The 15,570-nt window shown below is 33.7% G+C and overlaps 1 protein-coding gene across 1 annotated transcript in view; it reads left to right on the top strand.

Annotated features, from left to right (window-relative positions):
• RYR2 (ryanodine receptor 2) overlaps nucleotides 1–15,570 on the top strand; it is a 603,900-nt gene that overhangs the window by 460,031 nt on the left and 128,299 nt on the right. Inside the window, exons 57-62 of the mRNA XM_040967818.1 lie at nucleotides 384–461; nucleotides 1,872–1,947; nucleotides 6,221–6,344; nucleotides 6,861–6,976; nucleotides 10,105–10,169; nucleotides 11,985–12,106. Coding sequence (XP_040823752.1) covers nucleotides 384–461; nucleotides 1,872–1,947; nucleotides 6,221–6,344; nucleotides 6,861–6,976; nucleotides 10,105–10,169; nucleotides 11,985–12,106 — 581 coding nt within the window. The remainder of the gene's footprint in view (nucleotides 1–383; nucleotides 462–1,871; nucleotides 1,948–6,220; nucleotides 6,345–6,860; nucleotides 6,977–10,104; nucleotides 10,170–11,984; nucleotides 12,107–15,570) is intronic.

Raw genomic sequence — 15,570 nt, 5'->3', positions numbered from 1 at the left:
CCGACTTCATTACCTTCTCTCCTCTCTCTTTCTGTTGCTCAGCTTTTCAAACAAACAAACCTTAGTTTTAAAATGCAGTAGTCCTTTGCCTAAGGTTTCAAAATTTTGGATTCACTGTGCAATTTTTTTTTGTTTTGACTAAATTAGCCTTTGGAATGTCAAATCTAAAACAGTAGGAGTATGTTATTGAGTCATACAATTGTCAAACACCCCAATATTGTTTAATTTGCTTGATATGTTTGCAAAAACACTTTGTGTAGACATGAAAGTTTTGTCTGAGGAAGGGTTGAGAAATTCATTTGCTTTGCATTTTTAAGCATCATTAAAGTTTTTTACCATAAGGTTTTAATGAGTCACCTTTTGTCTTTACAAAAATGTTGTAGGTATCTGTTGATGCTGCCCATGGTTATAGCCCTCGAGCCATTGATATGAGCAATGTTACACTGTCAAGAGATCTGCATGTAAGTACTATTAAGTTATAAGAATGCTCTCCAAATTTTACTTTTAAAAGCCACACTGAATAACTTTCTTACATGTATTTCTCAGCATAACTTGATTAGATGTGGTGATAGGTCCATGGAACTTAAGTTTTCAGTACTATGAAAGATGATTTGTTAATTGCCATGTAGCCATAGTTAAATGAATTATTAAATGAAAAATTCTAGAAATAAATATTCTATATATTTTACATCATACATGCTTCTGAGTACTATGATGAAATCTGTTGTTCCATTCCATCCCAAGCGGATGTGAATCACCCTTTGTCTAGTATACTGAGTCTACACGCCGGCAGTCACTTAGTAACCAACTTGATTATCAGCTTGACTGTTGTAATATTTCAGTGGTTTAATTCTAGTATCCTTTATTCTAACTATTAATGGAACCAAAGTCTAAGAATTGTGATGCAAAAAGGTACCAGGACCTAAAAGTGGAAGAAGAATAGATTGCATCTAATACAATGTGCAATCATTGCAGGCCATATGAAAGGTCATTTATACAAGGTCATGTATTTATCCAAATGTACTTAAGGGATACTGTCATTATCTTTTGAAGAATATGTATTTATGAGGACATAGGCGGCATTTTCTAGCTCTCTTCTTAGTATGCAGTGTTCTCTCAGTAAAGAACCCCCTGTGATATGACTGATTTGAATTAAAAATGCATTTCCAGGGAACATAACATAATAGCTCAATATGAAAACAAGTAATGATATCAACATTGTTAGTAGTAGTCTAAGAGAAAGAAGGGTATAAATTTCAATTTTATGTACCATTAAAATTTTTGCTTGACCCTTGGCTGCTTTTCCCTTTGCTATTTTTCCTGAATGAAAATGGTATAGTGGATTTGGAAAACAGAAGCATAAAGATTCTTAGAGAAAATCTTGTCAAAATCCAAAGGCCACAGAGAGGGTAATGTGGCTTGTGGAAGGTCTTTGTCCCAATTCAGAGAGATAATGTTACTGAAGTCAAATTTTTGACTATCCATCTAATTTTCTTCGCATTCTGAGTTTATAAAGTCTAGGTCATCTTTTAAGACTTCAGAAACAAAACTAAATATTTATAAACAAACACTTTTGTTAAAATCCATAGCTATTTTGAATTTTACTGTTAGTAAAACTTATATCTTTAAACATTATAAATATCAGTGAGTACTCAAATAAATTATTTCTATTTTATTAGTATATGTATTCAGAAAACATTAGGGTTCCTTGAAATTAAGATTTCTAGTAAGACAGTCAAGTTTATCTTTTAAATTCATTTTTATTTCATACTATGATTTAGTCATTTAAGGCATATTTTGATGTTATATGCTCAAAATCATAGTTGACTTTTTAGATATAACTTACCTCTTAAATATTTTGTTCATTTAAGGCTATGGCAGAAATGATGGCTGAAAACTATCATAACATATGGGCAAAGAAAAAGAAACTGGAGTTGGAGTCCAAAGGTAATGTTGTACAAGAACTTTATTTTTAAGAAAATCAAAGTTCAGTAGCATTAGTGTACAATGTACACGACAGTCTTTTAGTGTTAGAACTCATTGTGCTTTTATTAGATTGCTCCATATGCGCTTAATAGAGTCAAGACGGCAAGTCTATAATTTCCTGACAATCTTGTATCCAAGAATTTCAGAGATTCTCTTTGAGCCATTTTTACTTATCTGTGGTGTTCTGCCAGTTGCTTAGTCCTACCTCTCAGAGTCTTGTACCCAACTTACTACTCTTGACCCTTTTTGTTTCATATTTCAGTCTTTTCCTTTCATTTAGTCACATTATGTGATTCATCTGTTACTTCCTGCTTTTTGTCCTCCTTCATGCTGGATTACCTAAACATTGGCTAGTTATTTCTCAACTATTCTTTTTTGTGTGTGCATATACATTTTTCCACTTTAATGAATCTTACACTGATGATGCCTTTCATCGTTATATTTCTAGTATTAGCTAATGCACATATTTTTATAGTGTGCATACTTCCTTATTCATTGATGTGCTACAATGATAATTTTTGTTCTCCAGAGGAAATATATGTGAATTTTTTTTTTTCAAATGCAAGGATCAAACTTCATTTCTTTTGCAACCATTGTTGTATAGTTCTGGAAACAAACAAAAAAAATCTTCTATTTCTATTTATTGGAAGAGATAAAAATATAGAGGGAGAGGATCTTGAACCTTGGGGAGTATTAGTGAAAGGTAGACCTTTTGCTATGGTAAGCATAATATTGGACAACAGAATAGTACATTCCAGAATTTCCTATTCTCAAATGCAGCTCAGGGCTATTTGCCTGTGGAAAACCACTCTGTAACACACTGATAAATGATCAGTGCGTTGACTGGATGATAGGTGCATTCTTGTATGAATGTATAAATGGGTAGATAATGAGTCATTACATTGTTCTTACTGAAATTTTTAAAGGAGCCTTGTCTTTATGATTGGTAAATAAAATAATTTTTTTACCTGAACAGATTATATAAAAGAATCTGTCCATTCAGTCTTCATGGCTGGGTTAAAATTTGACTTGTTAGTCACTATCATTCTACAGCCCTTCTATAAAAGTATGGTAAGAAATCATAGTCATCCTGATTCTAAATTTTCATACAGACAATTTTTTGTTTTAAGGGTTATCACTCATAAAAGAAGCATCTGTATCTCTACATCTAGCTTATATTGGTCCAGATAAATACTGTAGAGTTGGGAAACAGACACTGTTGCAGAAAACAAAATGGTGGATGGGTAGAATTAATCCTCACCATGTTCAAGTCTTCAAACCTCATTATTCTACACATCATCTCTTTTGAAAAGAAATGAGACATTTAGGATCTGAACTGAAGAGCAGTTTGGAAGGTATTAAAATAAAAACAGTTCTGGATTCTGGATTTTAGGTTATTGAGACTAAGAAACAGGAAGTATTATAGGAAAAGAAGATAGGGTTAAGACCATGGTCAAGTTCAGAAGAGAAACTCCTTGTGTAGGCTAAGTTAGAAAGTTTATGGTACTCATGTGAGTTCAAAGTAGGTACCTCCCATGTCTAGTTCAATGTATGTCTTCTAAATTGAAAAGAGTCTTAGAGTTAGAAGTTACCATGTATTCCAGATTGTAGGTCTGTCTCTTTCTCTTACTGTCTCTTGAGCATCCGTGTTTGACTCTCCATTCTTCTTTCTCAGCCCACACTGGTTTCCACAGTAACAATTGGTATCAGACTCCAAAATCATTTACAAGTTAAATTTGCAAATTAATTCAATTCTCTAGAATAAGTGAAAAAATATGGACTGCAGAACAGATAATAATTGATTATGTGACTGAATTTTTTCCTATGAAGTGTTCTGCTACATTACATGTTTGACAGCATTCGAATTTTGATATTGTTAAACTTGTCAACATACTGCATATCCTTCACAAACACTTGTTCATATTCTGCTATGCCTGGTATAATACTACTATACTTGGACCATACTGTGAGAGAACTTGATATTTGTTAGTGTGGTCGTTCTTCATTGTTCCCTTGTGTGAGGCGAACGTGATAACCACTACACTACGGAAACGCATTGTTCCCTTGTGTTTGTGGTGGGATGGTGTCCCCTAATGGTCATAAATCTCAGTTGATTTTCATCTTAGTTTGGATGGCACTTAGTTGAAGTAAGCCTCAGGAAAGCAGTGATTTCTCCTTTATGATAGTTTTAGTATTGCTTGGCCAAACTATACCATAAACGAATTTACTAGGTCATATGTTATTATCATAATTCAAACAAAATAATTATTTTCACTTTTTTTCTTTGTGGAATTCCTTTAATATTTGTTTTATGGCAGTTCAGCATGGGATGTAGTATATTGATTTTATAATGTACTTTAGATGTGTGGTCCACTCTGCTATTCAATTTGTTGCTGTGTTACTAGCATTTATTGTATTAAATCTTTACATCTGAATATAGAAGTATATCTTAAATATTCTTGTATTTTTAACAATATAATTGCAAAAATGTTTTTACAAAATCTATAATTTTTAAAAATTTTACTTCTTTTTATTATAATCATTTTATGATACAGTTCAATAGGCCCTTGGATTTTCCTTATTCCCTTCCAATTCCCTCCCCCCTCACTGAGTTCCCCTATATCGTTACTATAGTATAGTTTTTCATACACAGTCATATGCCCATTATTGTGGGCATGGACAATGGCAGAGTCCAGCATTCTATTGTCAAGATATAGTAAGCAGTTTCATTGGGAGCCAATTTTTGTCTGGAATTAGAGATGCGTACTGCATTGTATCCTCACATCTGGGTATGATAGTCTCTATTACAGTTACTATACATCCCCTGAAATGAAAAGCCACAAAACAAAATCAACAACAGGAAGAAAAAAAAAAGGAATTAACACCACCATGAAGTTAAAAAACATGCTACTGAATGACTAACGTGTCACTGAAGAAATGAGAAAGAAAGGCAGCCCCCTTTTGTGTTTGTTATGTCATGATCCTCCTTAATGCTGTTGTGAAAATATTCAGTTTGTTAGTTTCTCACTTACATGACACATGGTAGTAATATATTAGCAATTTACTTTGTTGTCTTTTGAAAATAATGTAGTGTCTAGTGGTTGTTAATTTTTATTTAATTTTTCCCTCATAGAATTGGATTTTATTTTTGTTACTTGCTCCTTCTGTGTTAGAGAAAATCTATCATTTTATTTATGACTCTCTTTTCATTCATTTTTAATTTATCTTTGGAAGATTTATTTGTTTTTATTTGAAAGGCAGATTTTACAGAGAGAATGATAGAACATCTTCTAACCGTTCTTTGACTCCTCAAATGAATGTAACTGCCATAGCTAACCTGATCTGAATCTGGGAGCAGGGATTCTCTTCTGGCTCTCCCACACGAGTGCAGGATCCAGGCTTTCCCAGGCAGTCAACAGGGAGGTGGAACAGGACGTGGCACGGACAGAGCAGGAAGTGGGTGCCAGTGTCACAAAGAGGATTACCTTACTGTACCACCACGCTGGCCCCAATGTTTTCATTGGAATACCACAATTTTGAAATTTATAGCTCAACTGTCCACACATTTTTGAAACCCCCAGTATTTTTCACCTCAATAAGCATACTAGAAACTTAGTATGCCTGCTTATAGTCCTATGACAAAATGTTTTACTCAATAAACTAAGAACGTGATAATAAAGACTGATGAAATTTTAACATACGTGGATCATTTTTGCATATTCAAAAGTAATGTAAAGAATATAATCTGTGATTTGGGAATTGTAATATAAAGTCCAAATTTAAAACTTTTTTCTGCTCTCTGTAAAGAAAATGAAGCATATGTAACTTCTGAAGTAATTTTACAAGACTGACTTGTGTGTTTTTAACATCTACTGTACTGTACATTCAGAATTCAGCTGAATAGAGAAGATAACTTCCTTAGTGTGTTATCTAGGTCATTGCAGGTGTTTTTATTGCTGGACTTTTCAAGTACCAGTATTTTCATGCTTTAATTGCCCATTAGAGGGCATTTACACAGCCCTTATTTGAACAGATTTCTCTGTTTTTTTTTTTTTTTGAACCTTAAAACACTGGAGAGCAAAGAATTTTATATGTGTCTTATATGTTTTATGTATTATTAAAGAATATCAGAGGCTAGGCAGCTTGCTTCGGTTCTTCCATTAGCGAGTACTATGTGTCCTTTGAGAATTTGTTGAAATCATTATACTGTATTCTTGTTTTGACATTCCGTTAGGTGGTGGAAACCATCCCCTGCTGGTGCCCTATGATACACTGACAGCCAAAGAGAAAGCCAAGGATAGGGAAAAAGCACAGGACATCCTCAAGTTCTTGCAGATCAATGGATATGCTGTTTCCAGGTAAAAGTGCACCTGAAGTTACAGATTTTCTCAGCATAGCGATTCAGTATCCCTATCTGAGTTAAACCTGAAAGTGTATTTATTGATCCTTGCTCTCTAGAGCTGCTGCTTAGTATGTTTAAAATACACACTTGTTGAAAACATTACTATATGTAGCTATTTTCTTCATAACTGACCTGCTTTTGCTTCCATCAATCACTTATGGAACATACCTATACAAAAAATTACAACCTGTTTTGTAAAGATGGCATTTTATGGAACAGCTATGAGTTATTCATTAGGATCTTTATCAGATGCAAAATACTCCTTGTACAATAAATCTCATTTTTTGCAAGGATATTGTATAGCCTTCTAAATATAAAGAACTGCATGTGTATATGTATATGTGTGTGTATATATACATATATACATATATATACACACACACATATATACATGTGTAAATATATTACAGAATTTTACCTTATAAGAGACTTTGCATGAATCAATTTTCATATTTAATTTTTGGTGTTCTAGAGGCTTCAAAGACCTAGAATTGGACACACCTTCTATTGAGAAGCGATTTGCCTATAGTTTCCTCCAACAGCTTATCCGCTATGTGGATGAAGCTCACCAGTACATCCTGGAGTTTGGTGAGTACTCAGGTTAAACACCGTTAGCCTAGTTCTAATGTTGTTCTTAGTGATCACAGTGTGAGCATAGAACAGATCAGACAGCAGAGCTGTTCTCAGATGTTATTATTTGTGCATCCTGAGCCCAACAACCAACGAACAAGTTCTTAAGGAATGGGTAATGTTTGACAACTCCTAAAGTAATCTAACATATGTAATTCTATTTTATATAATACGTTCTGTTGTTTTTTCATTTTGAGAAACATATTAAAAGGAGATCAAAATATTGAGGTAGAATTAAGTCATTCCCATAAAATGAAATTGCATAACTTCTAAAACCTTAAGGATTCCCATATTTCTAAACACCATGGCAGTTTCAAAGTGGCTTTGAAAGGACTGACTTACCTGCAGCGTGGGATGCTTAGTTATGTTTCTGGAGTTTCGGAGTGTAATGGAAGATTCCCTTCCCATCTATCTAGTGGTTACAACACAAGAGCTCTTTATTATAAATTTGAGAATCAGAAAGACAGCCCCCTTTTGTATTTGTTATGTCATGATCTTCCTTAATTCTGTTGTGAGAATATTCAATTTGTTAATTTCTCATTTACATGACACATGGTAGTAATATATTAGCAATATACTTTGTTGTGCTTTAAAAATAATCTAGTATCTGGTGGTTGTTAATTTTTATTTGATTTTTCTCCTCATAGAATTGGATTTTATTTTTGTCACTTGCTCCTTCTGTCTTTCTTCCAAGCACCTTTTGCTGGACCCATTATGTTAAATCTGTTAGCTGCTGGTTGTTTTTCTTGTTTTTTTTTTTTTTGGTAGAATTTAAATTTAGTTTCTGCACAACATCAGATTAACGTTTGTAGAATCTTGCACTCTGGAATTTTCTTGATCCTAATCTCCTGGCCTCCTGTTTCTGAAATGTGACCTTTCACTTGTAAATCATTTTAATATACTGACCCCTGTTTCAACCTGTTATTGACCAATCCCCCAATACTGATTTTTTACTCTTTTGATTTTTTTCTCATAAAGTCCCACTATTCAGACAACCTCTCTATGCAACTGACAGAACTATAGCCTTTTAAAAATGGATTCCCTGTTCATCCTAACTAGGAGCCAAATTAACCAGAATTATTGAAATTTGAGGTTAGAATGAAAAAGAGGGAGTGGTGAGTTTATAAAACTTTTATGCATAAAATTAAATACTGAAATATCTAAGCCACACATAAATGAATAGTAGATAGTTTAATAGATCTCTTTCATGAAAGAACATAGACAAATTTGAAGTTAGGAAAAGTATTATTCACGTTTCATTCAGACTTCTGGACAAACTGCCTAAAAAAGTGTTGAATAATGGGAATTATGAGTGCCTTCAACCAGGGAAAATTCTCCCACCCACATTTCATTCTTTGAGCAAAGTCTCATAAACAGAATTCTGAAAAGAAAGTAGGCTACAGAGAGGAGCCTGACCACTTAACGTTTAGACTAGTTCCTGATTGTCTGCATGTCCCCTTTTCAAATGGCTGTGAAGGGAAAAAAATCAAAGAACTCTATGGGAGGAATAGGTAGAACGGGAGTTCAGTGCCTTTGTTACGTTGTTCTATCTCATTATTTTATCAAAATTTTGATTAGCAAGTAATACTTGTACTTTTTTGAGAAGTACAGTACAATATTTCAACGTAGGTATAAAAGGCATCAATTAAATCAAGCAGTTGGCATTTTCAGTACTTTATCTTTTATTTATACCAACTAGATTCTTGTTTTTTTTTTTACTGCAGAGTTAATGAAATAAAGGACAGTATAGCAGTTTTATGTTTTATCCTTTATTGATTTTGCAGAACTTATTTTAATATCTATCTTTTAATCTTTGCTGATTGCAGTAGTAAGAATGTATGTGCCTTTTGCCTATTTTTTGGTCATACCATAAATCTTATTCTCTCCACATCGTTTTGTCAGTTTGCATCTGAACATGCTTGTTAAGCTGTATAGGGAAATTAGGATAGTTCCTAATTCCTTGACATGGTATCAGATTTGGTTTTTACAAAATTTTGTCTTGAAGTACTTTATATGAAAAAGTCAATTCTGTGGATCCAACTGTTTTATATAATGTGCTTGAAAGAAATTTAATCTCCAAGAAAAATGAAATCTGCAGTCTTAAAAAGCTATCATTTTCTCTTAATTGTTTACAAAGACTGTGTTGTTCTGTTATTATAGAAGATTACCCAGATTCCCTCCCCCCACATTATTCTGAATTTGTCAGTAACTTGATGATACCTATTGCCAATTATTTTTATTTATATTTCCAAAACCAATCACCAAAGAAAGATTGATTTGAATAAAATAAGGAAGCTGTGCTTCCAATATATTTTACTAAAATCTTTGACCAGTTCTGCGTTTTAGTTGTCCAGTATATAATGCCTATCATCATGGTTATTATAGTTTGTTAGAACCTACCCTGACTAGATGGAGCCTCTTATATAATTTGTGAAAGGCTCTCTCCTGAGTGTAATGTATTAGGTCAATCACTTGAATCACTTTCTAAAAAAAAGAGTGTTTTTTTTTTTCATTGCTATGGAAATTTTCTTTGATATAGGTTAAATATTCTTTAATGTGATGCTAATTTTCTAACCTAATATTAGAATTGTTTTGTTCATCCATGTTGCATTCCCTGGATTTCTGTGCTTTTTCAGATGCTTTATTAAAAACAGAAAGCTTTTCTGTTCAGCCGCACCAAGAAATAACCGTTTTGTTAGAGGCCAGAGTTAAAAATGCAGTCAGTAATGTTTCCTCAGTTTACACTGATTTTTCAATCCGGTGAATTTCTTTTCTGAAAGGCTGTAGAAGAGCAGGCATTTTGCTTTCTTTTTGTTTTTTCCACATTTTAATTAGGAGACAGAGGTATCAAATTTTGCTTTTACTCATAACTACAGACATGGACTAATATAGCTTTTCAATTTGGGTATGAGTATTTTTAATATTGTAAAAATTTGGGTGAATTTAGCCTTTACAATTTTGGGTAGCAATTATATTCAGGAAAATGGGATGATTCATTTCGCAGTGCGTTCTAACTTTACGTTTTGGATGACTATCTTGTAATGCTTGCAGTGCAACATGTGCCTAAAAACTCTTCGTATCTACAGATGGTGGCAGCAGAAGCAAAGGAGAACATTTCCCTTATGAGCAAGAAATCAAGTTCTTTGCAAAAGTACAGTATACAGTCTGTCTTGTTTTTGCTTCAGTATGCTTCAAAATCACTTCATTAGATCATTGCCTCTTTTCTGGTCTACAAATACGAATTTTACAGCAAGGAAATACTCTGTGACATCAACATAACTGCATGTGGGATTAATTTTCTACCACAACACTAGGTCACATGTCACTTCACATTTTTCAAAGGAATCAGCTCACATTTAAACTTCTATATCTTTGTCCTTTTCATGTGCCTGGAAGAAAAATATCTTCCTTAGCATTTGAATATAGTTATGACTTAACATTTTTAGTTAAGCATTTCTTTTATATAGAAGAAAAAGCCTGAGTTACCTTATAAATGCATGCATTGTAAGAACCTATAGAATAGAATCTCCAATTATAGATCTTTAATACAACTCATTTCATAGACGAAGAAGCTAAAGTTCCAAGATGATAAATTGTCCATATGAAAAATATGAACCATTTTTTATTATTCATTCAATTTACTGAGAATTTTCTGGAGTATTTGACTTCCTTTCAGTCAAAATGGAAGGAGACAGAGTCACAGTGCATGTTGAACTGATGCTACATTATGCAGCTAATATAAAACCTACTCATTGCCCTCAGTCTCCTTTCGCAGTGCTTGGACTTGTTGCTCACTATAGATCATTTCCACTAAGGCAAATTTTTATGTACTATATAATGACCTGTTCTTTGAATGACTAATATTTGACTTCTATTGTGTATTCAGGGTTGTTCCGCTTATTGTAGTTGAGATTTCTCTTTTCTTCCCAATAAATGCTACATCTGATTTTGTCGCAGTCATCCAAAGATATGAAGTTGTGCCTGGGGTGCAGTGTTAAGGATTGATCATGTAACAGAAAAATCATATTGAAAGACCTGAATTCTATTATTTATTTTGTTCATTCTGTTAACAAATATATGTCTGGTACTTTTCCAGCATATTTCCGAGCACTGGACAAATTAGAGCAAATAGGGAAAAGGGCTGCTGTGAAAAATAAACCTAGAAAATAGTTTTCCTTAATTTTGCAGGAATTTAGGGAGAGATGCATTAATACAAAATGACACATATTAAAGGTAAAGGTGCCAGTGATGTTGTGAGACAGACGTGATGGATTCAATCTAAAGGCTTATCTGATGAAGTGCTACTGAGCTGAGATCTGCACAAGTAGAGTTTTAGGACATACAGTGTTGAAGAACATTCCAAAGTAAATGGCATATGCAAAGCCAGGTGACATGAAAGGGCAATCAGAAGAAAAATTGGCCCAGGGTCAGGAGGATCACATGCATACAGGAAAGAGTTTTGAGAAAGGCTGCATATAAAAGAACATTGTTTAGGCTAGTCAGACATGTGACTTTCTGTGTCACTGTTTATGTCTCCATTTGATTACAAAGAAGCAGGGGTGATAGTAGTTATGATAGTAAGTGAAGTGACACTACATTTGATGCAATACAATAATAGAGACTCAATATATGGTAGTCATGCATGATTTTTGAAGCTTTTGGGCATTGAGAATTATATAATATGAAAATAATATATGAGAAAATACTGGAAATTTTTAGACTAATGCCAAACTGTTGAAAATTTTCTCTGTTCCTTATAATCAAATTTCAACTACACTCTGCCTATTCCTGCAAACAGTAGAGGAAGTAGAGTGATTTTTAAGACCACATACTCAAATGGTGCTGCCTTGCATGGGACTGGGGATGCCTTTTGCATGTTAACTAATCTCTGACTGTTTCAAAACCTCAGCTGTCATCTTCCAAAAAGTTCCGTTGTGTAGATCTGTTTTCTTTTCCTTTCTTTCAGGTTGTTTTACCTTTAATTGATCAGTATTTCAAAAACCATCGTTTATACTTCTTATCTGCAGCAAGCAGACCTCTCTGCTCAGGAGGGCATGCATCAAACAAGGAGAAGGAAATGGTGACTAGGTAAACAGCTACCAAAATAAAGACTGTTGTTTGATTTAGGCAACTATGAATTTGGAAATAAGAGCTTCAGGATGTTGAATTGGGAACATACTGAGAATGTGCTGCCATCTGCCTTAGTTCTATTCTGTTGGAACTAAACACTAGATTATGATGTTTCAATTCAGACGTGTTCTATATGTTGGAGTTCTTCATATATTGCTGCTTAATTTAGTGCTAACTAAAAAAAATAAAATAAATCCTCAGAATCCACAAGTAGAAGCAGGAGGTACAGTACTATATCAGTATTTTGAGAAGTTTGTTTGTTTTAAACATTAGCTTCCTGAAACATTTCTGCAGATCTGTTGTTTTATCAGCCTTTATTTTCAATAGGGCAAAAATCTCACTTATATAATTTATTTTAAATGTGTTTTAAAATCAGGGCCAATCTTGAAAGAAAATTAAGTAAAATACAGATTTTTTTTTCTGAAAAATGTTCCTTATGTCCATTAAATCAGCACTTTAGAATGCCTTCTCATTTATGTCTAAACTCTAGACTTATTTGTGATTTTGGGAGTGGATCAAGTCTGTTTAATCAAAATTCCACTGGAATTTAATGCACATGAGAATTAATTTGCAAGCAAGCCTACTTTAAAAAAATTGCATTGTTCCAGAATGCACACTAAGCTTTTAGTTTGCATCTGAACAGAGGTCAAAGAGAGTGATTTTCTTTAAAGCAGAACACTTGAGAAAACACAAGCTTCTCTTGGACGTGGCTTCCATGTAATGCTGAATGGCAGTGTGATATTAAACCATAGGACAAAGTGAGTTGAGGCAGAATACAGACTACTTTGTATTATGTTGTACTGGAATATGCACCCAGAATGAACTTCCTATCTCATATCTTTAATTTATTGTCTGTTTAACTAACTAGTCAGTGGTCACTAATGTGACATAGAAATACATCAGCAGTTAAAATATCCTTAAAGCTCCTAAATCATAATCTTCCCATATGGTTGTTAAAATTAATTATAGTGAAAATAGTAGAGAGATTCCACCTTATTGACACACCGCTTCCATAAATTGTTAGCAGATAGTGCTGCTTTCCAAGGTGTGAATTTCCCTCTTCACACTTCCCTGCCATCTTCCTGTGGAAGGAGAGCTGCAAGTTCTTTCTTGTTTCATAATACCACTTATTCACTTCTCTGGGCCACCGTCCCTGCCAGCAGGCACAAATGTAGCTAGAAAACCCTGCTTGCCAGTCAACCTGTTCACATCTTGAGATTCTGTCAGATCTCATACTCACATCCAAATAGCCTATTGTAACCAAAACAATTTTCAGGGGATATTGTCAGTTCAGATACCACTCAATTAAATAGATTAAGAGAAAATACAATAGTAAGAAATGGGAAAAAATACAAGTAAATTGATGTAAAATCTGCTTTTATCTCCCTCTCCTGTCCTATGTTTTATTATCACAACTCAGTTTGAGCCTGACTCTCAGAGGTATTCACTGGCCATAGAGATTTAGTTTGTTAATCATATCTCACTCAAGCTGGAGTTTTAGCTCATTGTCTTTTACCAACACTGTTTCCTTGTAGAATAAATCAGGAAACATTCTGGGCCAGTGCTAGCCTGAACTGATATACCTTGGGGACCTTACATTAACCTAGCATACCTTTCTCTCTGTTGGCACAGAATATTTTTAATTATTTCATCTTTTGCTTTTGCTTCACCTAAAGGAAAGAAGGTTGGTACCATCTGGTCAGTAGTTAGTCATGTGCTGTGGACCACTGACATTAGCATTTGCAAACCAGTATGTGCCCTTTACATTTACAACACATAGAACTGAGGTACAAAATAGAAGTCAGTTGTTCTGTTTCTACATATCAGTGCCAAGCATAGGATTTCAACCTCAAAAAAGTAATAGATTAGAAAATAAGTTAAATAGTAAGTAAATAATGGATATATATTTTTAGGAAAATCATCTCAATAAAAGATAAAAATGCATATTTATGTAACTCTTTTTAAAAATACCTAGTTTTTTGGTTTCCTGTTAATACAGAGAACTTGAAAGAAAGCAAATTTAATATTAATGGCTGTTCTTTTGGTAGTATGTTGTATATTACTTTATTACTGTTATGTATTTTTCAAGTTTTTAAAGTAATGCTAATGTGTTTTAAAGCAACAAATAGCATCAATAAGAAAAACAACTATTTTATTTGAAAGTATTGAATCACTGCAATATGTAAATGTCTGATTAATGATTTTTGTAAGTAAACTAAAAAAAATAGATAAAATTGTAAGATTGAATAGATAAAATCTAGTAAAATGGGTAAAATTTGGCCCTGATACTATGGACAAGCCAGATTATTTTTATAAACATGACAAAAACTGCAATGATAGTTTTAATTTTTATGGAACAATTATAAGAAGCAGTAGCTCAGTGGATCTAAATTGGCTTCTTAACAACTAGAAAAGAGATCCTGTTATTGAGCATCTACTGTGTCTTCCATCATCAACGTTGTCTATAAAGATGAATAAGCTTTGGTTTCAGCGTTCCAGAGATGGCTCTGGGAGGTAGCTCAGTCTATGACTGTGACTCAGTCTCTAACAGCAGAAAGTCAAGTGATACTTTGGGATTCAACGTGAAGCAAGGCTACATCAGTTGAATGTGGAGGAGCTAAAGAATTATGCAGGTCATATCACTCAAAGTTGATCTTTCAGAATTTGTAGTTTAGAAATTGGGATTATTTTCTAGCTGTAAATAACTACAGAAATAGGGTAGAATCTGATAATTTGGGAGAATGCAGGTTATACCAATTATGAAGGTTATTAAGTTTCAGAAAAAAAAATCTTGCTTCTTTTAAGAATTTCCTAAAAGAGGTTATTGTATTTTACCTAATCCATTGCTCAAAGAAGTCACTGAAGCTTTTTTTTTTTTAAGAACAAAAAGACCAGTGTATTCCTAAAAAGAACAATCTGAAAGAGAGGGTTGATACAAGCAGAAGAGCAGGGGCTTTAAAGCCATCAGAACGAGATAAGGGCAGTGCCGCTTCCGTACCATGGTGCTGCCTCCTGATTCCTCCACAAATGTTTTCTAAATGCCTGTCACCAGCACCGTGCTATATGATATTTGAGGATAAACATACATATAGAGCAACACACTTCCTGACTTGAAGATAAGCTTCAAAGTATAGCTGAGTAAACACGTAAAAAGAGAGCTAACTATACAAACAATTTTTATGAGTATAATAGAGATAAAACAGACCTGAGAACATTGTGTGATGGAGAGGACCTGGGTGTGACAAGCCTAGGAGAGAGACTGTGGACATGACTTGATAGTAATGTGGCAGGTAGAAACATGAAAGTCTAGTTGATAAACCTGGGAGTTGGTGGAATATCGTTAGTGTCACTAAGAAAGACAGCAGATCTTACAAAAAGAACTCGTTTTCAGAAATATATGTTATGTTTGATTAGGTACTTGC

This window comes from Ochotona curzoniae, unplaced genomic scaffold (genome assembly GCF_017591425.1).
Source record: "Ochotona curzoniae isolate NIBS_2020 unplaced genomic scaffold, NIBS_Ocur_1.0 scaffold_4683, whole genome shotgun sequence".
In the NCBI taxonomy this organism is placed as follows: Eukaryota; Metazoa; Chordata; class Mammalia; order Lagomorpha; family Ochotonidae; genus Ochotona; species Ochotona curzoniae.
Note: the sequence above shows the minus strand (reverse complement) of the source record. Positions and strands in the feature narration are given on the sequence as shown.